Here is a 25873-nt window from a genome sequence, read left to right as displayed (position 1 = left end):
TAAAGACAAGTATATCATTATCAACAGAAACTATAATTCTCTTGGATTATTTTACTCTTGGCTCCTGTTCTCCTAGGCTACAAAGTCTGATAGTGACCTTGCATAAATATACACGCACACCTTGACACCAACTGCTGAATCAAGCTTGCTTCTAACATCAAGGGTCACCATTCTGCATACTACCAGATCAAAACACATGGAGGTTTGTTACGTTACAAACATCAACAAGTATGCTGGTATCTCTCTCTGTGCCTCAAAGAATGCTAACAAAGATTCTGCTGTTATCACAGGTCACAAAGGACATTTCCACTTTAATCAAATTAATAATACCTTTCACAGTGGCTGGGAACTTTTGTATAATATAAACACAGCATGTTACACATAGGTGGTTGTTTCTTTAAAGCCAGAATGTCTGCCATTGAGATTAGTGAAACTTCAGCAGAGCAATGATGGCAGCATATCATAGAATCATAGAATATCAGGGTTGGAAGGGACCCCAGAAGGTCATCTAGTCCAACCCCTGCTCAAAGCAGGACCAATTCCCAGTTAAATCATCCCAGCCAGGGCTTTGTCAAGCCTGACCTTAAAAACCTCTAAGGAAGGAGATTCTACCACCTCCCTAGGTAACGCATTCCAGTGTTTCACCACCCTCTTAGTGAAAAAGTTTTTCCTAATATCCAATCTAAACCTCCCCCATTGCAACTTGAGACCATTACTCCTCGTTCTGTCATCTGCTACCATTGACAGTCTAGAGCCATCCTCTTTGGAACCCCCTTTCAGGTAGTTGAAAGCAGCTATCAAATCCCCCCTCGTTCTTCTCTTCTGCAGACTAAACAATCCCAGCTCCCTCAGCCTCTCCTCATAAGTCATGTGCTCTAGACCCCTAATCATTTTTGTTGCCCTTCGCTGGACTCTCTCCAATTTATCCACATCCTTCTTGTAGTGTGGGGCCCAAAACTGGACACAGTACTCCAGATGAGGCCTCACCAGTGTCGAATAGAGGGGAACGATCACGTCCCTCGATCTGCTCGCTATGCCCCTACTTATACATCCCAAAATGCCATTGGCCTTCTTGGCAACAAGGGCACACTGCTGACTCATATCCAGCTTCTCGTCCACTGTCACCCCTAGGTCCTTTTCCGCAGAACTGCTACCTAGCCATTCGGTCCCTAGTCTGTAGAATCATACAATCATATATTATTATTATACATTATTATACAATTATACAATCATATAAAAGCTCTCATTTCATATATCTATTTAATTGGTGATGGATGCATACATTTCAGGAATAGAATAGAAATGACAACTGAAACGTGGCTGCAAGGACTGAAAAGCTGCTTAATTACATAAATCTTTGCTGAAATATTGGTCCAGGGTAAAATTTTCAAGACTACCTAAGAAATTTAGAAGCACAAGTCCCATTGCCTTTCAGTGAGACTGAGGCGTCCAAATGTTTTGAAAATGGGACTCAGGCTAAGTCTCTTGGGTGCTTTTGATAATTCTACCCTAGATCTTCAGTTGGCGTAAATTGGTGTAATTAATGGTGCTATGCCAACTGATACTGGCGGAGGACCTGGACCATTCTTTTCAATATCTTACAGAAATATTTATTAGTGTACTTCTAGATAGTATATACCTTTATGCCTCTTACAGAAACAATACACCATGATTGTCATTCACTGGAACAGTACACAGTCAGTTTATTCCACTAAATCAGCACACTGGTCTTTTCTGTACTGACAGCATTAGATTCCACACTCTTGTTTGGAGGCAGTAAAGCAAGGAGCCCCAGGGATAGAGCAAGCCCTAAAAGCTATAGAGAATCCTTCCAAACAGCAACCTGAGCCACAGCAAGGGCAAGAAATGAGGCCAGCCAAGGTCCCCCTATATGAGATCAAGAGAGACATCAAGCCCTGATCCTAGCTACATGGAATTACAAAAAGGTAAAGGCAGGCACTCCCAGGGGCAGAGCAAGCCGTCGGAGGTAAAGCCATTCCCCAGAAGCAGCTGAATGTCCTTCTCAGTCCCTGGACTTATCTTTTACGTGCTATCTGTTTATTCTGATTCCTTCCCACCCCCACCTCTCATAGTGACTCTCCTCTCAGACCTCCATGTTCCACTCCTCCTTCCTTCTAGCCTCTATCCCTTCTCCCCACCTCCTCTTCTCTCCCTCCCTCCCTCCCCAGAAAATAGTTACTTCAGTTTGTAAGTTATTTCCCTCCTCCTACCATGCACTGAGTGCTAAAGTAGTATGCAAAGCATTTTCTTCCACCTTCTACATCAGAAACCGATTCTAGTGCATCCATAATGTTCCCAGATCCCATTAGTGTGGGAGTGAGAAACCAAGTTTAGAACTTGGATCACCTACACTGAGTCAGTAGCCTCTGAGCCAACTACATAGTCAACTCTTTATGTATATAATCAAAGTGACTGCTTTCCATATGAAATGCTGTATAAAAAGTAGCTTTCATTGTTAGACACAGTACAGGAAGAGAGATGAAATTCATCCTCTGTGAATGAATAAGTAAGTATGAATGTGTAGGCTAGTTGACAACAAAAGTGTTTTCCTTACTGGAATCCTGCCAAATTAACACCAATCCAGTTTCATGTTCAACCATGCAAAATCATTCTGCTGCGCCTCTCACCGCCCCTCTGCTTCCCTTCCTCTAACCTCCACGAAGCAACTGCTTCCAATCTTACTTTAACAATTAGTATGTTTAAATAAAAAAACAGTAGGACTGTGCTGGACCATACAGTGCACTATGCAAAAATTAAGTTACCTGAAATATCCATGGCTTGATCAGGCTCCCACTGAAATCACTGACAAAACTAACATTGACTTTAATAGGAGCAAGATCAGCCCCCTAATTTTACAGCTGCTAATTATATATAGCTGTGACTATTTGCAGTGGTCAAGAAGCTGTGGAGACTTCAGTATAAGCACACTTTTAATCTCACCGCTGGCATATTAGGAAACCCTTGGCATTTTAAAGTTCCTATATATTCCATCTTATTAATTAAAAAGTTTATACTGTAATGTCATCAAGAGAAATTTTAATAAGGTCCTTTCACAAGCAAACCGGAAATTCAAGTAAACAAGGATTCTCTTGTTGGTTTAGTATTTATCCCCACCCAATTAACAAAACAAAACAAAGGCTGAAGGCTACAAAACCACAAATACAGCAGCAAGACCAAAGAGATGTGAAATCATACAGCAACCAAGTGCACATATTAAGATTTCATCACCTACAAATGCTGTAAGGTAAGGAGCCTTTCATTTAAGAGAGCTACAATCCTCAGTGTAGTAGTCCACTCTAGTTCTCCTATAGTGTTTCCTGGTATTAACATTTTAAATGACATCCTGAAAGAAACCATTCCTAAACCCCCTCTTTTAGCCTTCAAACAACCCCCAATCTCACTACACTCATCAGAAGCAAGCTCCCCACAGACCAGATACACCAAATCCTGTCAGAACAGACGCAAAACCTGCAGACATACATCCAACTGTTATGATGATCAATACCTCCCACAACACACCTTTCCAGATCCATGGGTTCTACATGTGCCTATCACAACATGGGGTGTACCTCATCCAGTGCACTAACTGCCCCAATAACAACTATGTGAGTGAAACCAGACAATCACTGTTCTCTCAAGTGAACTCTCAGAGGATAATGATAAAAGACAAAAAACACCATAGTATCTCTGGGTCAACACTTTTCACAAAATGATCACACCATATATGACCTATCGGACCTCATCCTCAAAGAAAACCTGCATAACACCTTCAAAAGACAAGCCAGGGAGCTTAAATTCATAATTTTGCTAAATATTAAAAACCATAGACTCAATAAAGACACTGGATTTATGGCTCATTACAACAATCTGTAAACCACTAACCCTCCTTCATCCTATGACTGCAGAGGTCTTAACTGCCCACTTCTCCTCAAATGGTTTCTTATAACAAGTTAAGTCTTAATCTGTTCCACCTTCTATTTAGCTGTGCCACTCTGATTACCTTTCCCAGACCTGAATAGCTCTGTGTGAGCTCAAAAGCTTGTCTCTTTCACCAACAGAAGTTGGTCCAATAAAAGACATTGCCTCAACCACCTCATCTGTCTAAATGACTTCTAGTAATTTTGCTTGAAGGAGTACATTTTCAGTGTACAAGAATTTAACCTCACAACTACAGTAAGTTAATGGAAGTCATGTGGCTAATTGCTAACATGCAACATTTACCTATACCTAAATATTTAGAATAGATAACATGATATAATCAATTAGTAAGAAACAGTACTCTTAAATAGAATTTCACTCTTAAAATCTTTTTCAGAAGTAGGACAAATATCTTATTCAACTAAATATGTTTAAGCTGCTGATTTATGCACTTTATTATTACAGATTTCTGAGGCAGACAAGAAAATACACCATAAAGGGATATTTCCTCTGTCCAGTGGAAAGTCTTTAAAAATTCTATCTAAATTTTTAACCTATTGACATCTTTCAAGGAAGCAGGAGTCAAATTTCTAGGAGGGGAAAAAAAACCAAAATAAGTTATACCCCGAATCGTACTTGGAATATATCACATATAACTAATAAAACTAGCCCCTCAAGTTTAGACTGAACATGAAACAATTAAGGTACGTACAAATTAATTCTAAATGAAACACTAGATAGTATATCAGCAAATGGATTTGTGCCAGAAATCCTAAGCAAACATGGAGATTGGAGCAAAATAAAAAACACAAGTGCCAACCACAAACAGAAGCAAGGCATATTTTGGTTCTCTGCTGGAGTGGTATGCAAAGACAACAATGACTACTAAAACCCCTTATTATAAACAGTCTATAACACTGCCCTGAGCATCTACTTCCAAAGTAACCTGCTTCCCCTGTGCTGGTTCACTACCCCAGGGAGATGTTAGGAGCCAGCACAAGAATCATCTTAGTTTCCAATGCCAAAAAGGCAGTTACAATACAGGCCACAACAAACACCTGAAAATATCATTTGTAATCTGGTATTAAACTTCTGAATTTTTATGTATTTTCTGTACGAATAAGTTGAACTGGTGAGCTTGGACAAATGGCTTAAAAAAGATTGCCAAGCTAACATGCCCAGACATATCTCCAAAATCAGGAACTCAAAGTCTTTAGGAAGAATAAAGATATGTTTCAAAAGGTGTTACTGGAGAATCATTAAAACTAATAACTATCCATATAGAACTGGAAGAGGATACTTAAAGAAGATATTGTGTAAAATCCATGCATGTTTTGAGGCACAGCAGAAGCCATAACACTGGAGTCATACCAAATAGATTCAAAGAAGATTGTGCTATTTTGGAATTGGCTAGGGTAATGTAATCCAAGACATGCTAATTCTTACTGGATCTGTCAACACTTCACTACATCTACAGGTTCTGCAGTAGAAAGCTAGGGGACTTCCTGGACATGTGATTATGTTTTTAGGTAATATTTCCATTCTTAAATGAAAGCATCGTAGTATCCAACCAGATGAGTTACCTTAAGGTTATCTTTTATGATTCTCTGCATTATCTGTAGTAGCTGCTCAATATATTTATACTTCTAAGACAATTTTAGTAGGATGTAGAAATGTAATACTGGAGATTGCCATCTCTTTTGCAGCTCTGCTTGGCGAGGGAATTTACAACTCCCTTTACCCTGGACAAGATGCCTAAGCTATTTACACCCTTTTTGACTCTGCTTCATCTGAGGTGGGAACTCAGATTCCTGCTTTCAGAGGAGCCCCAACAATGGCAAAGGTAGAATGACTGTGGAAAAAAATAACTATCAGTGGGGTAGTGGCTATTGTTACACAGACCTCGAAGGTCTGTGGAGTTATAAAATAACTGGATGGTGGCATTATAAAATAAGAAAATTTGTGAGGGAAATTAAATGTAGGTGAACAATTTGCTGTATTAAAAATAGCTCTTTACAGAAAAGACAGACCAAAGATTCCTTACCTAAGGGGGGGGGGAGGAGGGATCATAAGCTGTTACAAAAATTCCCTACAGCTTTCCTCTGACCAAGTCAACTACACTTTTGAGTCTCCGAAATAAAGGGATAAATTAAACAACATAGATCTTCAGCTACCTTCCTTACTATATAGAGAGCACCAATACTTTAAGATGCTTAAATACTAAAGAAAGGATATTTGCTACAGTACAATTGTCAGCAGAAACCAACTATGGCCACTGGGTAACACTTATTTGATTGTCAGGAAGGCTGGTCTAAATTCCATTTAAGATTCATAAGAATCATTTCCTAGCCTACAGAGGGGGCAGGACTTAAACTATAGATACAGACCTCTGCAGAAATAAAAGGCCATTTAAAACAATGACAAAAGGACAGCTCAGTAATAAACACCAGTGTGTTACATCAGTCCTGGAGTTTATACCATCTAATATGACTGTTGTGCTCATCCTCATTTAAACAGTGTCACCCATCAGGTGAATGGTTAGGTTTATCTAATAATGATAGAAGCTGCAAGTGCAATGAATTAACAAAAAACAATAAAATAAATATTGGTTATCAGCTTTTACTAGGTCTTTGTGTTACCAGAATTTATTATTCCTAGCAGAGGTTATACAGCAGCTATCCTATCACTTAGGTTCTACCACTTGGAATTTTCCTAAGGCTTTGGATTTCATGTCTTTTATACCCTTTTAACGTACACATAGTACCTCCAATTTCTTTAGCTGTTCCCTGCTGCAGCTGTACTTCAGCCACAGCTGAGTTGGGCTGGCCTGCCAAACAACAGCCATTTCTAGGGAGTGGCTAAGTGTTTAATAGCTCCATGATATATCTGGATGAAGGCAGGAGCAGGACAGCACTTCACTGCCTCCCTCACACTTGCCAGAGCAGGACCAGAAAAACAAAACAAATCAACAGTTTCTAAAACTTAACTGCCTCTCTGTCCTTTAACTTTCCTTTAACTTTCGGAAGCTGAAAAGTTCTCTCAGGTACTTAAAAATATTTTCTCAGAATCTATCCAGGAAAACATACCACAGTTTCCCAAGAGTCAAACAAATCCATCACTCTTAAGGGAATGAAAGAAAGACAAAAAATGTATCCTCTCACTCCATGGAAAAGGAATGGAAAAACAAATACATGCTGCAAGTTTTAGAGAAGACACAAGGAGACAGTTAAGTATATCGTTCATGTTCCATTTCAGTCTCACAAGCACAAGAGAAAGGCTTCCTACAGTGGGAAAAGGAATATTAAAGGAAAACCTCCCAGATATTTGAGGAAACAAAGGACCTCTCCTTTCAGGAACAGTGTTTTCAGAGAAGTACTAAACATAAGCAAACATGGCAAACTCCCCTGGGGAAAAATTTTTCTTAAGAGTACAAATAGACTATCTTCTAAGACCTCTCCTTCCTAACTAAGGGGGAAGAGAAGGGATGTAACAGTCCTTACAGACAAATGGTGCAGGCAGAGCTTGATGGTAACACAATGCTGGTACTCCTTTTCAAACTGCTAAATTGCATTAAAAGAACCTAAAAATACACTTCCTAATGTTACTCCTCCACTGTAACTGCCACAGAGATGCTGTGCAATTGAAAAAAGGAAGGGACGTGATCTGTGCAACTGTGGATAGAACCAGGGATGTCCACAAGTCAATCCATCTATTAAACTTTGGGTTCCACTATAAAAAAAAAAGTTGGAAAGCTTCTGCTTTAAATTTTTTTTTTTTTTTTAATTACCTTTACTTTGCGGACAAGGTCCTACATCCCATGTCGAGCCAAAACATTTATTTTCTTAGCAATAATTGCACAAGGGAATCATACCTTTTTAGACAAGTATAGCTTTGTATGATGTTTGTAATACAAACGTAACATTGTCTGCTGGGCCTTAAAATTTATTATTTATCTATTTTGCAGTAGCACCCGAGTGCCTCAGTGAGACTCAGCACCCTATCACGTGAAATGCTGTGCAAACAGAAAGACAGACCATACCTGAACCAAAACACCTTACTGCCTAATATGAAATTAAGTTGCACATGCACAATTCCAATTTTAGTCCACAGGAGACATTAGTGCAGACGGATAACAGGATTCAGCACACAGATTTTAAACAACTATGGAAGGCAAAAATCACTGTTGGTGTACACAGAGAACTCCCAGAATCATGCCTGTCTATACCAGCAGTGAACATGGTCTACACACTAGGAAACAGCATTTACATAACTAATTCTCTGTCGGTCTCCATATTCCTGTTGTAGAGGTCTGACACAACACTCTTGTCAAAAAAGCTCTCTCAATAGCAAATTACCAAACTCATGTTCATTCAGAAACATTCCCTCTGGTTTTTCCTTTCTTGAAGTAACACACCCAGCGAGAAAAACCCACCCTTCCCTTTCACATCAGCAGAAACTCTTTCGAAATTCCACAACTGATTCTCACGCTGGGGAAAAAAAAAAAAAAATCAGACAAAATAATTTGTGCCCAGTCTGAAGCTGACTGCCTGAATTCACTATGAATTCACAGGGGAAATAAATGAAGGAATTTGTTAAACTAAATGTGGAGAGCAGTTTCATAGCCCTCTTTTACATGAACTTTGACTCTGCCTACATCCAGTTTTGACTTTCAAAAACTAAGGAATTTATTTCAGAGAAAGTATGAAGCATCATAAAGATTTTTAAAGGGATAGAATACATGAGCTATGTTCTCTCATTTAATAGCTTTGCAAAGGTAACTTTTAGATATCTAATTTAGTTCTGGTGAACGCAGTAATAAATTTGTCATAGTTATAAATCTAACTAAAAGCAAGTGTCAATGCTAACCAAGGGTTATAATTTGGTTTGCTCAACAGCCATAAAGTTAAACTGCAAAAGGAGTGAATGCGTGGATGTGATAATCAATTTCCTACTGAGGAGTCTCCTTTCCATTTACAGTATCTGTGCATTTGGCTGTCAATTATAAGCAAGCTTTGGCAGGTTCCTGTGGCAAGCAAGCTTGGGGTTAGCTGAGTCCCGCCTTCACCAGAGAAGAGACTCATGAAGGACAAAGCAATTTCAATAAAAGGAAAGAAAAAAAGATAATAAGCAAATGTGTTAAAAAGCCAAACATACAAAGGCATTCATACAAAACTATGGTTTCTATAGAACTAAAACCAAATATTGTTTGTTGCAGCTTGCTGTGTTTTACATGCAATTTTTTCTACAGTTTACCAACACTTAATCATTATGATCTGTGTCCCACCTAAACGGATTTAAAAGATCATAAGCTAAGCACATATCTACACCATGTTTCACCTCACTTACAGTAGATCATTATGCAGTGGCACAAACATGACTGTGGGAACAGAGAAATGTGCTTGTTGGAGGGCACAAAAGTGACAAGAGTTTTGTTTGATAGCTCAGACGCTGAGCTAATGCTGAACGAAAGCAGTGGATACAAATACATGAATCGTAGCTTCAGGCTGGAGTAATATCAGGTGCATCTCTACACCCTGAGGGCTCAACTCCTACACTTTTTAAATCCCTCCCACTGAAACAGCCTCCTTCAGTTTCACTTAGCCATCAAGCACAGAACAGGTACTTCTCTCTCCGCACTGACAGCTACAGCTTAGCAACAGTGATCACCTTGAACACTTCAGCCATCTACGTATCTGGTGAGTACTTTTTTAAACGTAAAATCAATTAAAGAGTAATGGTAATCAGACTGACACCCAATACGAAAGGATCAAAATGTATTCCCTTATTCTTTTAGCATTTATATTTCACTGCCTCTGTAAGCAAAATAACTCCTCTTCTAGCAGGTGCACTTATTGCATAGAAGCTTCTGATAAAACTTTAACATGACTTAAGTGAAATAGTTCTTTTATTTTGTGAGAAAGGATTTTTTTTTCACTTTAGCTCCCATTGACTTTTTACATTAATTACAACATTTTTCCAAAAAAAATATTTTAAGCACCTGTTTACCAACCACGTTAACAACAATTTAAACTGTGGTATAATTATAACAAAAATATTTTAGTTACCAGATATTCTTTTGATTATTCTCTAACTATAAAATATTAATATTTTGACCAATCTATAAATTTGTGCAAAATAAGATCTTGAGCACTTGTTTCAACTTTTTTTAAGCTTCTAGGAGGTATATTCTACACAGTATGAGAAAATACAGCTGTTTTATTAGTCACAATCATCTGTCTCTTTGGTTAATTAAAATGTATCATGATTAAGCACATACAATGTAACAACTTCAGTTTTAAATTATTTAAATGTGCATCACTGATTTTAAAAAAATGACTGCACTCAATTTGCTTTGTCTTTGATTAACTGAGGTTTGACGCTATTAACCTTGTATTTACACCACAGATTTGGGGTACTATCTTGTGCTTCCTAGCTGAGCTATTCATGCAGCCTTAAACTCTTCTCTCCCCAACCATCCTATTTACCCACGAAACGACCCCTCTTCCCTATGTTTCCTCCCCATCAACTAATAGTTGTGCTAACATTTATTTTCCAGTTGAAAAAGAACTGAAAGTGTAGGAGGGAGTGGCAGTTAATCACTGGAAAATCTCAACTGGAATAAAACTCACAAATCTTGTTCTTGCAACACACAAGTTAGGTGACAATGGCATGTCCTTGAGTTATGCAATAATGCCACATCACAATATTTTAATTATAGCATGCCCTTCAAAATGTTCCACCCCAATGAGTACTCCTGGTCAGTAACATCAGCAAAAGGAATACTGCAACAACAATTGAGCACATATATTAATGTGTATGACAAACTGTAACGCAACCTGTCATAGCAATGTCCTACAAAGAAAGATTATAATTACCACCACTGTTTGCAATAAAAGCAATTCTGGAACTACCCCTTTGGTAGATTAGACTTTTTAAATAACTTTTACCACTTAAAACCTCCATACCAACTATTTATATGTATAGTGACAAAATCACAATATTCTTTCTTGTAGGATTTGCTAGCATAGTATGAAAATAAGAGGCTGGTAACAGTTTTGTCTCTTTAAAAACCAGGACAAAAAACTTGTGGCCAACCAAAATGACACACATCTAGGCTGAGGAGTAGGAGTGAGGGGCTGTTATGCAAAAGCACAGTCTAGTACAGGGATATTCAACAGGCAGACCATGGGCCAAATCAGAACCGCCAGACACTTTTGAACAGACCTCGAAACCTTTTTATTTACTTAGTTATTGTGGTATGAAAAATGTTTCTCTGGAGTCTGGATCCTGACCAAGAAATTTGGACCATGACAAAAAATAATTGATTACCCCAGTCTACATTAAAAGACCTACCATAGACAAGCAATTCATAAAAGGCCAATGAACCCTTCTGTTATAGTTTCACCAAGCAGTAACCGAATGTATTTTCCATTAAAAATACCAGCGAGGTTGGAAACTAGGGATAGGAGCTTTGTTATAATAATTCCATAATTATCCAATGTGAATTTTAAAAATCAGATAGCCACAATAATAATGAAATAAAGTGTTACTTTAAAATTATGACTGTTACTGAAGATCATGATAAATTTTAGATATTATATTTGTGTTATTCAGATTCTAAGAAAGAACTAATTTTTTTCCTCATGAAAACATTGACAATGCTATTCTAATATTAACAGTTTAACTTTTAATTTCCTCAGCACACAAATTACATACAGTACATCTATGAGGTCATTTTTTTTATGTACTGTGCATACAGCAACTTTAAACATGTACAGCTATTTTGGACCATCTAATATTTTTCCTAGCTGTATTATTTTGTGAATAATTATTTTAAATTATGAAATATATTCCCCTGCAAATATTGTTGGGTTTTACTTAGAGAATGGAACTTGATTTCTCAGTCTTTGTTGGAACCAGAAGTATTTTATTCTTGGCATTTTCAACCAGAAGAGTTTTAGCTAGTGCTCCTCAGGGAAGCACTGCAAATAAGGAGGAGAGGATAGATACAACAGGCAGACACTGGCCTAAAATTAAGAGAGGTGAAAACCTCAAAATAACCCTCAGTGTACTTATTCGTTGTCTGAGGTGTCAGGGCAACTTCCTCTATAAGCACTGCTGGCATCACGCTGGGTAGGTAAGAATCACACTAGAGTAAAATAAACTTTAAAATATATATATATATATATACACACACACACACACACACACGTAAAGCTTTTATAGTTCTCGCCCTTTTATACACACATTGCAAAGACATTTCAAAACTAAAAATTCATACTGTAGGAGTTGGCAAGGTACAGCAATCCATTTACATGGTTAAGAAAGGATAGTTAAAATATTATTCAAATTATTCCTGTTCAACAGGGGAAAAAACCATACACAAGGAGGAAAGTATGAGAATTTACATTATTAATCAAGGAGAAACTAATTATTAAACACGAAAAACTAATTAACATTCTCTTTATAATAAATATTGTCATCTGAAATTCAAATACAAACTCAAACTGTTGATGTAAACTGCTCAAGTATGCATGCCCAGAGTAGTTTGTTTTGACAACACTATCTTCAAGCATAATTATTTCTGGTACTTTCAAGAAAGCACAAAGACTAACATGTCCAAACTGAGTTGACCAAGTTATTATAAGCTCTCCACTTTAGTTATACATTAGTCAAAAATGCAGCAAACTTTATTTCAGTCAAAACAATGGCAAATCACCCAACTTTTTTTTCCATTTCTTATTTTAGCAAGAGCAATGCTTACATATTTCAGAGAGATTCTAGCTAAATTTCATTTGTCTGGCAATTTATTTTCTGTGTACTGAATCATAATTCTAACAAGTGACTGATACTGACAAAATTTTAACATGCTGGCATGTATTTTACTAACATCATGCTGAGATAACTAGGATCTAGGTCTAACAAAAAAAACAAAGAGCTTTAAATTTTTTTCCTGATGTAGAGAAATACATTAAATATTACCATGCAGTTATTTGTTTCTAGTTATTTAAATTGTTGTAAATCTATATATTTAAATCACATACTTAACTAAATGTTTGTAAGAACCAAAACCATTCTTATAGGCAAATCTAAATGAAGCTTTTTTTTTCCCCCATAAAGTGCTGCTGAATTTATTCAAGCTGCCTTTAAGTTTACAATTCTACTAAAAACAGTAAATACTTAAATGTCTATGATAGCAGAAACACAAAATATATTGAATACAAGAACATTTTTCTCAAATTACTATACCTGTTCAAATAAGCAGCAATTTTCTAGCTTTGCCTTCAGGTTTCAATATTAATGTCTTGCACATAATTTTCTATTAATAAAGTGACTGATTTGAGAAATGCAAGACATCTTGATACGTTAAATAAAATCTCAACAGCATGTAGTTACCAGTAGTTATTTTCCTAAATTTAATATTTTAATACTTCTAATTCAAACTTTTATGTAAGTAAAGCTTTTAGAAAAATATCAAACTACACTAGTCACTCACAATTAGTATTCCTGAAGTTTCGGGTAACACAATAGATACAGTACGTGGTTTTGCAACAGTCATCATTTTGATAATGATGCTTATAGTTCATGATGAAATCATCAGTTTTTAGATCTCTGCCATAACACATCCTATAAAATCATGAGAACTTGACTCTGAGAGGTTCTCACGCCTTCAGAATCAGTGAACATACTGGAACAAGCTGATACAAGCCCTCCTGACTTATCTACCCGAAAATCATCAGGCTATATAAAGTATCCACTTCTTTAGTTTTCTGAAAAAAGGCAAGTGGATCATACCCCTATAAATCAGTGGCTGTCTGACACGTTTCTACCTGAATATTACATATTGTGTACACACACACACACACACACACACTCAATCCACCCCCTTACCTCCAAGGTCCACTACACAGATGACTAACATTGAACATTCTTCATCTGTGTAGGGAACCTTGGAGGTAGGAGCCAGCGTGGGGGACATGCTGCTGCTTCCAGGAGCTGTGCATAGCACGCGTGCAGCGGGGCAAGCCCCCAACCCCGCTCCCTGACTGCAGCAGGGCAAGCCCCAGACCCCACTCCCCAGCGAGAGCTTGAGGGCTGGATTAAAATGTCTGAAGGGCCAGATACAGCCCCTGGGGCGTAGTTTGCCCACCCCTGGGCTAGTGTCTTGGGGATAAAACCAACTCCCATTTTGGGTCTTACTTAATTCAATTAAAAGACATGGGCATTAGAAAAGGCATTAGAATCTATTAGCTTGAGATTCTAAGCCTATTCTAATGCCCATGTCTTTTAATTGAATTAAGACCGACCCAAAATGGGAGTTGCTTTTAAGACCGACCCAAAATGGGAGTTGCTTTTAAGACCGACCCAAAATGGGAGTTGCTTTTAAGACCGACCCAAAATGGGAGTTGCTTTTAAGACCGAGACACTAGCCCAGGGGTGGGCAAACTACGGCCCAGGGGCTGCATCTGGCCCTTCAGACATTTTAATCCAGCCCTCAAGCTCTCACCGGGGAGTGGGGTCCGGGGCTTGCCCCACTCCACGTGTGCTATGGCTCTGCATGGCTCCTGGAAGCAGCAGCATGACCCCCACGCTGGCTCCTACACACAGGGGCAGCTAAGGGGCTCCGCATACTGCCCCTGCAGCTCCCATTGGCTGGGAACCAAGGCCAATGGGAGCTGCAAGGACAATGCCAGCAGATGGGACAGGGCACAGAGCCGCCTGGCCACGCCTCCGCATAGGAGCCAGAGGGTGGACATGCAGCTGCTTCCAGGAGCTGCTTGAGGTAAGCACTGCCTAGAGCCTGCACCCCTGCCCCCCTTCCATGCCCCAAACCCATGCCCCAGCCCTGGTCCCCCTCCTGCCCTCCAGACCCCTTGGTTCCAGCCTAGAGCACCCTCCTGCACCCCCAACTCCTCATCCCCAGCCCCACCCCCACCCCAGAGCCTGCACCCCCAGCCGGAGCCCTCACCCCATCCTGCACCCCAACCCCCAATTTCATGAGCATTCATGGCCCACCATACAATTTCCATACCCATATGTGGCCCTCGGGCCAAAAAGTTTGCCCACCCCTGCACTAGCCAGTCCTAACACACCCATTCAGACTGACCAGCTTTCAGACATTTCTTAGACTGCCAAGAGATGCTATGCCAGGCAGGAGGGAGTGCTGGTTGGTCTCTGGAAAGACTGGGTCAGCTCTCAAGAGTGGAGCCAATCCCACTCTCCACCCTAACATCTCAGCCAGGGGAAAGAGGAGGAGGGATTCCAGCTGGCCTGGCAGGCTTGCGCCATACCACCTGCTGCTGCCAGAACCTACCCCTTGCCTTCTTCCCCCTCTTCTTTCATCCCTCCCTACAGCTCCACCTACCTATACTCTTTTTTTTTGTCCCATTAACCTTCTGAATTAATGTTCCCTCAGCTTTCAGAAGACCTTTTTTCGGAGTGTCTCTCTCTCTCAAAAAAAAGTCACTTCTTTAGGTGCCTAAATATGCACATGGATACCTAACTTTGGGCATCCAAGTCTGAAAACGTTCACTTCAGCTTTCTATGCGCCCACCTGATATTACATATGGGTAATACATGTGCTTGACACATTTCAACAAGGAAAAAAACTTCAGACAGATATGGTCAAAAGAATGCATTCATTTTTTATTTAATTATTGTGTGCCAGCATATTTGATTTAAATTTTTCTGTTACAGTTCCTGTACTATAAATTACTGGAGAGTTGCTTTTTCCCTAACATCTTGCAACAGAAGAGCTGGCTTCAAATCAAATTTTCCTTTCTAATGTGGAGAAGAGATTCTTGAAACCTGAAAAACTGAAAACATCAACAGTTTGAAACTGAAGAGATCTGCAAAAAAATTATTTTATAAAGGAACATTAAATATAAGCTTTAAAGCAGAAAAATGAGTCTCCTCAAAGAGCGTAAACCAAAGAAACCTCATTATATCCCAAGGCCTCCAGGAAAACCATTTAAATATAAGTGTTTTCAGTGCCCCTTTACCTGCAATGAGAAATCCCACCTTTTTAACCATATGAAGTATGGTCTCTGCAAAAACTCAATTACTTTAGTATCAGAGCAGGATCGAGTTATCAAGTGCCCAAAGTCCAGTTCCTTGGAGCCCAAACAGCTCAATCAGATAGAGCCTACAGCTAAACCAACTTCTTCTAAATCTATCACAAACGGTCTATCAAATCTTGATTCTAAGTCTCAATATGCTTTTGCAAAAGATGATGCCAAGGAAAATGTAGAATTACAAAATCAGACAACAAATAAATCAGCTCAAGGACAAAAGTCTGTAATACAGAAGGAATTAACTCCTGCCAGTACTACAGCAGAAAGTGTAATCAACATGCAGCCTGGTTTGGATGGCATTGTAAGGCCCTCAGCTTTTGTTCCTGTAGGAGAGCACAGACATAGTAAAGGCCCAGAAACTAATGAGGTTGCTGAAATGATATCCCTGTCTAATTCGAACAAAAGCTTGCCTTTTCATGCAAAGTCTGCATTTCATGCTCCAAACCATCCATGGAAAACAGGTTCTACTTTTATCCCACCAGAGTTTCCACATAAAATTCCTCCCACAAAAGGTTTTGGTCCCATTTCACCTTACATGCATCCAATGATTCCAGAGTATTCACCCCCTTTTTATGAGCATGGACTGGCAATCTATGCACCTTACTTGCTTCCGAGTAACTCACCAGAGTGTGAAAACTCTGTGCTGTCTGTCTATGGGACCCAAGATCAAAGACATTTTCTTCCCCACCCTGGGCCACTCCCAAAGCCAATAAATCCATCATCATATGAGCACTACCGATTACTTCCACAATATCATTCCAGTCCCCCAGTGCCATATGGATTTTGCAGACCAACAGATCCTCCATTTTATAGATTTCCACATGTAGCTGGTATTAGCAGAGATCCAAGTTCTCATCTAATGGAGGAAACTACCTTATTGTATCCAACTTCTTCAAGTCCATCTCAACAATACTCATTAAGCTCCCATAAAAAGCAGACTGATTATGAAAAAGAAATTCCACTTCTGCATGCCAAAAACCATTCAAAAGAAGACCCAAATGAAAGAGAGAATGCCAAAATGAGCCCCCGTGCAGGGAGTGCAGCAACAGGCTCACCTGGTAGACCCAGCCCAACTAACTTCACTCAGACAAGCCATGTCTGTGAAGGCCTGTTTGACCTCTCTAGCAAATCACCTTCCACTGTAACTGGGAAGTATGACCAACAGGAAGAAAATTTCTCAGCCTTCAGACTTGCAAGGAAAAGCACAGATCAATCAACTCTACTTCAGAATGTGCAGAACCAACAATATAGAGATTCATCTACCAGGTAATAAAAAAACAAACCCTCGACAAATTGTTTTTCAAGATTTATTAGGGGAAACAAAGACAACTCTATTCATATTTTAAATGTCTAGTATATGAAATACTATCAACAACGTTGAGATGTTTAAAAAAAATTTTAAAAAGTATATGTATATCTATGCAAAGTATAATACCAGTTCCCATAAAACCTGTAAGTACAGTGGTCACTTAATAGAGCTTGCCAGCTGTCCATAAATATATAACTTAACTCAATTGTTCCATTAGTATCCACATTTCCCTCTACCTACTCTAAAGAAATATCCCGAACACTACAAAATCTGATATTAGCTACAGTGATTTTCACGTTTAAAGGGTGCCCAATGTAGTTAGAGTTCTGGTCAAACAATTCTCCTTCCCCCTCCCCATTAGAAAATAAAAAAACTTAATGAATTATATTTTTTGTTTCCATTTCTTTCAGTGTTCACATCACTGGGGAAGATACACATATTCAGTCTGAAAGTCAAGCAAAGAATGAGGCCTCTCTATCCAACACAGAGGACGACACAGGGATAACTCCACTTAATCTTTCAAAGAAGCCTGACACACACACAGGAGTTGTTCATGAACACCTGTACAAAAATGCTTCCAAAATGGAAATTCAGACTTTAACTGAATTGCAAGACATGCCTCTGAATCTCTCAGTGAAAGATTCCTATAACATCATCAGCCTGAAAACTTCATTTCAGCGTTCATCATATGATGCTGGGACTGCCACCACTCCAAACAATGAAAATGAAAATTCTGAAGATGCATACAACACAATGAACCCTGACAGTGCCTGTGACAAGCCTTCTTTCACAGCACAGAGTACTGAAGTCCAAGATTTAAGAGTAATTGACAATTCTGATGAACAAAAACAAACAGCAGCGGTTGCTCTTTGTCAGCTAGCTGCATATAGTCCTAGTAAAGTAAGAATGGACAAGGAAGAGCAAAGTTCTCAAGACTGTAGTATTCCATGTACAGAGCCCATCCTCAGTTCTTCAGATACTCAGGATAATCACCGCAATCACAAAGCAAAAGGACAAAAAAGGACAAATCAAAAAGATTCAGCAAAATCACAGCAAGGGTCTAAAAGAGTAAGACCCAATGACTGCAGCAGAGTGTTTACTCTAAGAAAGAGAACACGAGTAGCATAATATTATTTCACTTGCTAATGTATATCTTTTTACATCATGGAGCAACTGTTAAACTTATCTGCTAGATTACACAGTTTCTCTGTACTGACTTATTTTTTCGGCTGACTTTTTTGTTTGGGCCACAAGAAGCTATGTACAAACTATCATGTAAATAGAATGTGTTTATAATTTTGTACTAATATTTTTAAGTAATTGAAATTTCCTATGTGTAAACTCAGATTTTCATGAGTAACCTTTTGCATTCATAACTTAAGCCAATCGAAGTACATGAGATGGATGTTTAATGTTTTTGGGAATTGCAATATGGTAAAATACCTTTTACATCTGCTTTTATTACAAGATTTATAAACTTTAGAAACAATATACTGTTCATCATGCGCTCTCATATCATATTTAACTTAATTTCGTTTAATGAATCTAATTTTTTTCCCTAGCAAATAATTTTTCTTTAATTCTGCAGTAGTTTAAATTCAGCTTAAATTTAAATTTGTTATTTAGACCTTAGTTTAAAAACTGTGTTTTGAATGTGAATACACCGCAATGGTTGTACTGAAGAAACACTGCTAAATTTAAGATCTTGGGTACACACAAGCTTGCACCAGTTTAATTAAACCAATTCAGTTAAAATAGTGCAAATCCCTGCATAAGCACTTTTATTCCAGCTTGAGAGGCTTACTTTGGTTTAAATTAAATCTGTTCTTCATAAAATCAGTCCTGCAGAAGAACACGGACATAGCAAAGGCCCACAAACCAACTCAGTCAGCTAAGAACAGGTTTAAATTTAAACCAAAATAAGCTTCTCAAGTTGAAATAATAGTGCTCATGCTCACACAGGGTTTGCACCAGTTTAACTGAATCAGTTTAAATTTATAGCTTGAATTAAACCAGTACAACTCTGTGTGCAGACAAGTCCTAAGGCTGGGATTTTCCAAAGAGTTAGGTGTCCAAATTCCATTGAAGTTCAACAGGATTTGGGCACCCACCACTCCTAGGCTCCTTTGGAAATCCCAGCCTAAAAGGATAGCTATGCCAATAATTTATTTCACTTGAGGAAAGCACGGCTGGTGAAGGTTGCAATTTCAGTAAATATGTATCACTAATTCTGGAACTTAATGTGCTTTTGCAGACAAACTATTTTCTAATTCTATAATTGTGTATAAGAACTTCTCATTTTTCAAATAAAGCTAAGAACTCTACTTTATTAATTCCATATATTTTAATGATTAAGGAACAAATAAATTGTCTATGTTGTTATTGTTGGTAAAGTGTGTTTTGCACAAAAAATAATCAATAGCAGGTTACACCAATATTTGCTTTAGAGCTAGCAACTGAAGTAAATCATGGCCTAGCATATCAGCCACCTATCTTATGATATTAAGATGAGTTTCCTTCACTGGAAAGCTACAGGTGAATGAATCTGCATACTGTACATCCCAGCCATTTGGGAAACTACAGGCACTCCCGAAAATCCCACAAAGATGTTATCCAGACAAGCTTTGCCAAAGGTTTAACAAAAAACTGTACTACTTATGATTCATAAGTAATCATGTTTAGACTTGTACAGCAGCTGCTAATGTAACTGGTATTAAAAAATTGAAACTGCCCAATCAGTTTGAGTAAAACAAAGGAAGATCATAAACCAATTTAAACCATATATACACCTTTCATATCAACTAATTACTCAGATACAGGAGAGCCCCATTTATACAAAAGACAACAATGGCCATAAAATGAATTTTAAAAAGAACGGATGCTTTTCAATGCAACTGATGCACTTTGGGGGCATAATCTAATTTCCAAATAATATGGTATCTTGGGATAAGATGGATTTGACTAGGCAAGATTCTGCTAGATATAATATTAACTGCAGACTATACGAATTAGATGTTTGATAATTCTAACAACCAACGCTAATAACTTAGGTACATTATATAAATTAGCAACCAACTGTATAATACCAAGCGACAGAGAGAGTAGGAAGAATTTCTCCCTGACCCTAGCTGGTATTCAGTTCAATGCCTTGAAGTATGATTATAAATTACAAGGGTTACTTTATCCTTAGTACTGTACATATAGTTGTTACTAGAGTCCAATTTTTTTATTTTTTTTTATTTTTTTTTTTTTGAGCAGGACTAAGCCAACTGCATCAATAATATACCAAGGCAGTGAGTTCCATAGATTAGCTACACGTTGGGTATGTCTACACAGCAATGCAAGCCCGGGTTTGAGCTCAGACTAAAGCCTAACCACCCTTCCATCCACACACCAATTGTGCTAATCTAGAGATTGGACCTAGAGTCCTGGGGCCATGCATGGCTTGAGGATCCAAGCCCATGTTAAGCTGGGACCTAGGGTCCTGAGCCCTATTGCTTTCCTGTGTGCATGTGGCCCCGGCTAGACTCAGGTCCTGGAAGTTCTCCAGATGTATCCCAGAGTTCCCAGCGGAAGAGGAGCAGCACTGCCAACGTTACTCAACCTAAAGGTGGAGAGCCAATTCTCAGATTACGTGGGAGTTCAGTTTAAAGAGTTCTCAAACTGCAGTCATTCTACTGCGACAGCCACCAAAGAAGATAATTATGCAGTTTATGTACTCATGTGCTCCTTATGGGCACCTGAGTCCCATCAACAGCAGTAGTGTTTTCCCGCAGTGCAACACATTCGTAGGACTAGAATGTCGACACCATGGGGGGTGTGGGCGTGGCTGCTAGGCACTCTGGGATAGGACTACTTTGACTCAGGTCTGTGTACTGCACTGTGGACACCAGAGCCCTAGACCTAGGGTTCAAATGCAATGTAGACAATCAAGCCCATTGTTCCCTGACATAGGCCAGCTGACTCAAGTCCCACTAACCTTCAGCTTACACTGCTCTGTGGACATACCCATAGATACTTTTTAAGATTCCTTGTATCCATTTTCATGCTTGTGCAAGCTTGCTTGTAGCTTTCTTCACATGTTCACCTATTGAAAAGCATAGACCTGAGCAACTGGCTGATCTCCTCCATCCCATTCATTACTGACTCTCTTATATTTTCATAGGCAAACTTCATCATCTTAGTTTATAAAAACCATGTTCTCATGCCTCTTTACCATATGTTCTCCTACCACCATGCCTCCAAAATTCCTTTTGCCCTTCTCAGGATCTCCTTCCACACTGAAAACAGTCTATTCTTACTCTGTATACCTTATCCCAAGCCTTTTTTTAAAAAAAATCCTTTGCAGGGCTTCATCTTCCACCCACCTATTACTCATTTTGCTCAATGGCCTTCTATGAGGAACTTCATCAAAGGCCATTTTAAACTCTATATTAAACTACACCCACCAGTTCTCCTTTACTTGTTTCAATTTTCAATAGTGTTCTAACACAGTTAAAAGAGGCATAGTTCATACTTAGAGGTTAAATGCTAGTTTGCCCACTATATTCAGACTGATGCTTTACAACTAGCTAGCTAGACTTTTCTAATTTTTTCCGTTATTTAAAGCAAGATTTAGCAACCTACAATTTCCCAAATCACCCTGAACCCTTTTGTTAACAATAGATAGGTACAATGTTGACCTGCCTTCCTGAAAATTCGTTCTTTTCTAATAAGGTACATGTTTTTTGTAAGTAGAACAGATACTGCGCTCTGTAGAACATTAAAACTCTTGTATGAAATGCCCTCCAGCTCACAGTGGTGTAATTTATTTTCTCAAGTTATTCTACATCTTTAATATCCACCCCCCTAGATAGTGCCTCATCTTCAGTCCCTGTAAGGAGTCCTCTTTAAAGGCAGCCTGGTGTAGCATAAAACACAGGGGGTGAGAAACAGGAACATTTTATGCATGCTACTAACCTCTGTATCAGATAAGTGATGGTGACTGCAGGATGTTGAGAAAGAGACAACAACCTACTAAACAATAACAACAGGCAATTCAATTACTGGTACAAACTTGTTGAATGTCACATCAGGACATGGTTTAGAGAAGTTACGTCTCCATACTATCAGCAATTGCTTCTTGGAACAGTTTGTTCTGGGCCCTAAAAAAAGAGAGGTTACTCTTGACTAGAGCTGGTTGAAATTCAAGATTTCCAGTCCAGGGGAAATTCTGACATTTTGAAGTTTTCTTTCATCCTAAATCAGAATAAAAAGTCAAAATTTTGACATTTCCCACAAAGCTGTTTTGACAAGATCAAAGTTTTTCATTTACAGTATATCGAAACAAAAAGTCTAAATGAAGTGCTTCGGCCTTATATAAACAACGCACTTGGTGATTTTTCATGGGAAAAATTTCAACCACCTCTGAAATGTGCTTTGCACCCTGCTGTTTGAAACTGCAGCAGGTCAATGCACACTAGAGAACTTTTTATATGGCAGCAGAACAGTCCATACGGAGAGTTACTGCATAGCACACTGAAGCAATGTAGATTTATATCCCATGTAATAAGTGCTCGTGTACACATGCACTTAGTCTGAGTCACTCAGGAGTTGGTTCCGAAGTATGGTTGCACAAGCAGATCACAGTAGGAGTGGATGATGATACTCTTGGGGAATTCCATTCTTTACTCAATGAGTATTCACAGAAGGTGGGAAAGGACAGATGCTTCTTCCTCCTAAGGTGAACTGCATACAGTTCACCTTGTCTCCCTTGCCCATGCAGTGTGCACACAGGGAGCTGCTTACAGGGTTACTGAAGAGATACGGAATCTGATATTTTCAGTATGCTGATAAACATCCAGTGCTATTGAGTTCCTGGCCCAACGTCTGAGGGAAAGTGGGGCATCAAGGAGATCTAGCTGCCTGAAGCTTAATCCAGAAAAAACTGAGATTGTGACACTGATTAGTTGGGAGGAGCAACTGGAAGATATGGAAATGATAACATCTCCTTTAATTGAGAATACATACCCTCCATTTGTGACTTATGTTTGCAGAGGGTAGGACTGGGGTCCTAGTTGCTGTTAGATGATCAAATAGCAGCAGTGCAGGAATATTTTCTTCTCTAATCTGTGTCTACCTAGAGATTATGACCATTTCTTTCAGATGTAGACCTTGCTACCATAAACCATGCTTCTGTCACCTCAAGACTGGATTACTGTAATGCACTTTTATATGGGGATACACCTTACATCAAAGTGGCAAGACAGAGCAGCCCACTTATAAAGCAGGATTTTTTTGTGAGAAACCATGACTTCTGTGCTCATATCCAGCACTGGCTGCCTTCAGGGTGGAGTTTGAAAATGTGGGTTTTGATCTACAAAGCCCTAAATGAAAAGGAGGAGAGGAAAAAGGGGGATTGGTGTTGTTGTGAACCTGTTACAGGGCCCTGTTAAAGATTACCCCTATATTATTTTATCAAGGTTCATTTTGAGGATATAGGTGTTCAATTGTTTAAATGAAAGTATCGTAGCCAAAGATATAAAGACAATTACATCATAAGCAGGAATCCTGCAGGAAAGTCATTACATCCTCAGATCACAAAATGTAGATGTGCAATCAAAGTAAACAGGCTGCTGCAAAGCATAATTTTTTTATTTCCATCTTTCTTTACCCCTCAGAACGTCCATGAAACGATTTGATGGTCAAAAACCCACAGATTACTACATATATAGCCCATGCATATTCAGATAAGATTTACCGATGTTTGTACTGTTAACATCTACGTGAGGGAGGAAGGGGAGGTATCACTGTCATCCTCACTTCATACATGTTGAAAGCTGAGGCTAAGAGGTAAAGTGATGTGGCTCAGTGGCATACAGCAAATTACTGGCAGAGCCAGGATTCCAACCAGCCACATTTGATTCCAAACTTCCTGACACCCCTTAATTTACAGTTGACATTCTCCATATTATTACTGAAAAATGTTGCATTATCAGGCTATCAGATTCCAGGTATAAAGGTCTAAGCCTCCAATTCTATAAGGACTTACACACATGCTTAACTTTTTGAGTTCAATGGCACTATTCAACTTAATGTTAACCATTATATATAAATTTGCAGGACTGGGGCCGAAGTAATTAGATAGTGGTATAAGCAGAAAGATATTTGCATGGTACCAAGATTTTCTGTGTAGGAGGAAAACCTCTAAAATTATACAGAAATAAAAAAAAGAGGCTCTGCCAAATTATAAGTGAACCATTTTAAGCAATGATAAAAGACATCCTGTATTCCTGACCTATACAGTTTTGGCTTTTGTCATTTTATGGAGACAGAGAATGAAGAGGAGCAGTACTGAAACAAAGAGAATATAAAGAATCAATAGATTTTCAAAAACAGGACAAAAGCTTGAGGCCATGAAGCTTTCACTGATGTGATCCTGGAGCTTTTCTATACATATACTATGTACGGCTTTGAAAATTAACACTTTGTCCACTCTGTCTCAATCATTTCAACAATATGGCAAATTACTTTAGTAGTGAGGCAAGACAATTATTTCAAGCCAGTGCCCTTCTCTAGGCACCTAAAACCAAAGTCTGGTGCACAAAAATTGGTTAACGTAGAAAATTAGGCAAGCCTTTCTATCCAGCCTTATCTTCTTCCAGTACAAGCACTTCAACAACATCTGATAATCTTAAATTAAGGGACTTATGTGATCATTTTCGTTTGTTCAGTTGTTGGGTGGGGGCGGCAGTTTGTTTCAATTTGTATTTTACAATATATAAACTCTGCCAAAGTTCTTTACAACACCACTTGGTAGATTAGAAAAATGTGGCACTTTTTAGTAGTTAAAATACACATAACAAAAAGACAGTGTGATACATTCTACTGTAACCCCCATATTCCTCATTTTCATATAATCATGATCTTACATATAAAGCATGCCTTGTAAGGTATCAGAGGAAAGGTTATGAACTGCTGAAAGTCACTTCTCTATCCATATATGTGTATCATTAATGCACATGAAATTACGAGAATTGTGTTGTATGGTGGTCACTAAAACATGCTATAAGTTGGAGAATCAGCCAGATATTAGCTCCCCAGAGGCAACAGCAAGGAAAATAACCAACGCCCGGGCGGGGTGTCAAACAACCATTGTCCAGCAAGGGAGCTACAATGCAATGACTCACCTGCATGAGGCCACACCAGGGGAATTGCTCAACCTTGCTTGGAGAGACTCAGCAATGCCCCCCAGACATCCCTGGACTTGTGCTCCCCAAGCACATGGACTGAGGATATAAAACAGAGTGGACACATACCAGGCCCTTCTCCTGCCCTCACCTTCTCTGCAAGCAATTAAGACACGGAGAAGAAGACAAGACTCCAACAGAGGAGATTGGCCCAGGTTTAAGGAACAAACCTGTATATTAAGGACTGCAATATCCAGTGCGGTGAGAAAAACTGCTTAATCTAGATGTTGCCCAGTCTAATAGAATTGAGAGTTTAGACTGCGTGCTTATATTTTCTTTTCTTTCGGTAACCACTCTGACTTTCTGCCTATCACTTAAAATCT

At 38.8% G+C, this 25873-nt stretch overlaps 2 protein-coding genes across 9 annotated transcripts in view; one reads left to right on the top strand and one right to left on the bottom strand.

The window, feature by feature from the left end:
• Nucleotides 1-25873, bottom strand: part of TBCD (tubulin folding cofactor D) — a 254477-nt gene that overhangs the window by 165797 nt on the left and 62807 nt on the right. The gene's annotated exons all lie outside the window — the stretch shown is intronic.
• ZNF750 (zinc finger protein 750) lies at nt 9431-19707 on the top strand. Its single transcript, XM_007072504.4, has 3 exons — nt 9431-9635; nt 15637-17279; nt 17733-19707. Exons 2-3 carry the CDS (start codon nt 15844-15846, stop codon nt 18448-18450), a joined length of 2154 nt encoding a protein of 717 aa, XP_007072566.1. The 5' UTR covers nt 9431-9635; nt 15637-15843; the 3' UTR covers nt 18451-19707.

The sequence above is a fragment of the Chelonia mydas genome, chromosome 14 (genome assembly GCF_015237465.2).
Source record: "Chelonia mydas isolate rCheMyd1 chromosome 14, rCheMyd1.pri.v2, whole genome shotgun sequence".
NCBI classification, from domain to species: domain Eukaryota; kingdom Metazoa; phylum Chordata; order Testudines; family Cheloniidae; genus Chelonia; species Chelonia mydas.
Note: the sequence above shows the minus strand (reverse complement) of the source record. Positions and strands in the feature narration are given on the sequence as shown.

Coding starts and splice junctions, on each gene's coding strand:
- ZNF750 (XM_007072504.4), top strand. CDS start 15,844: ATGAGTCTCCTCAAAGAGCGTAAACCAAAGAAACCTCATTATATCCCA. Junction 17,280..17,732: donor TATAGAGATTCATCTACCAG/GTAATAAAAAAA, acceptor CATTTCTTTCAG/TGTTCACATCACTGGGGAAG.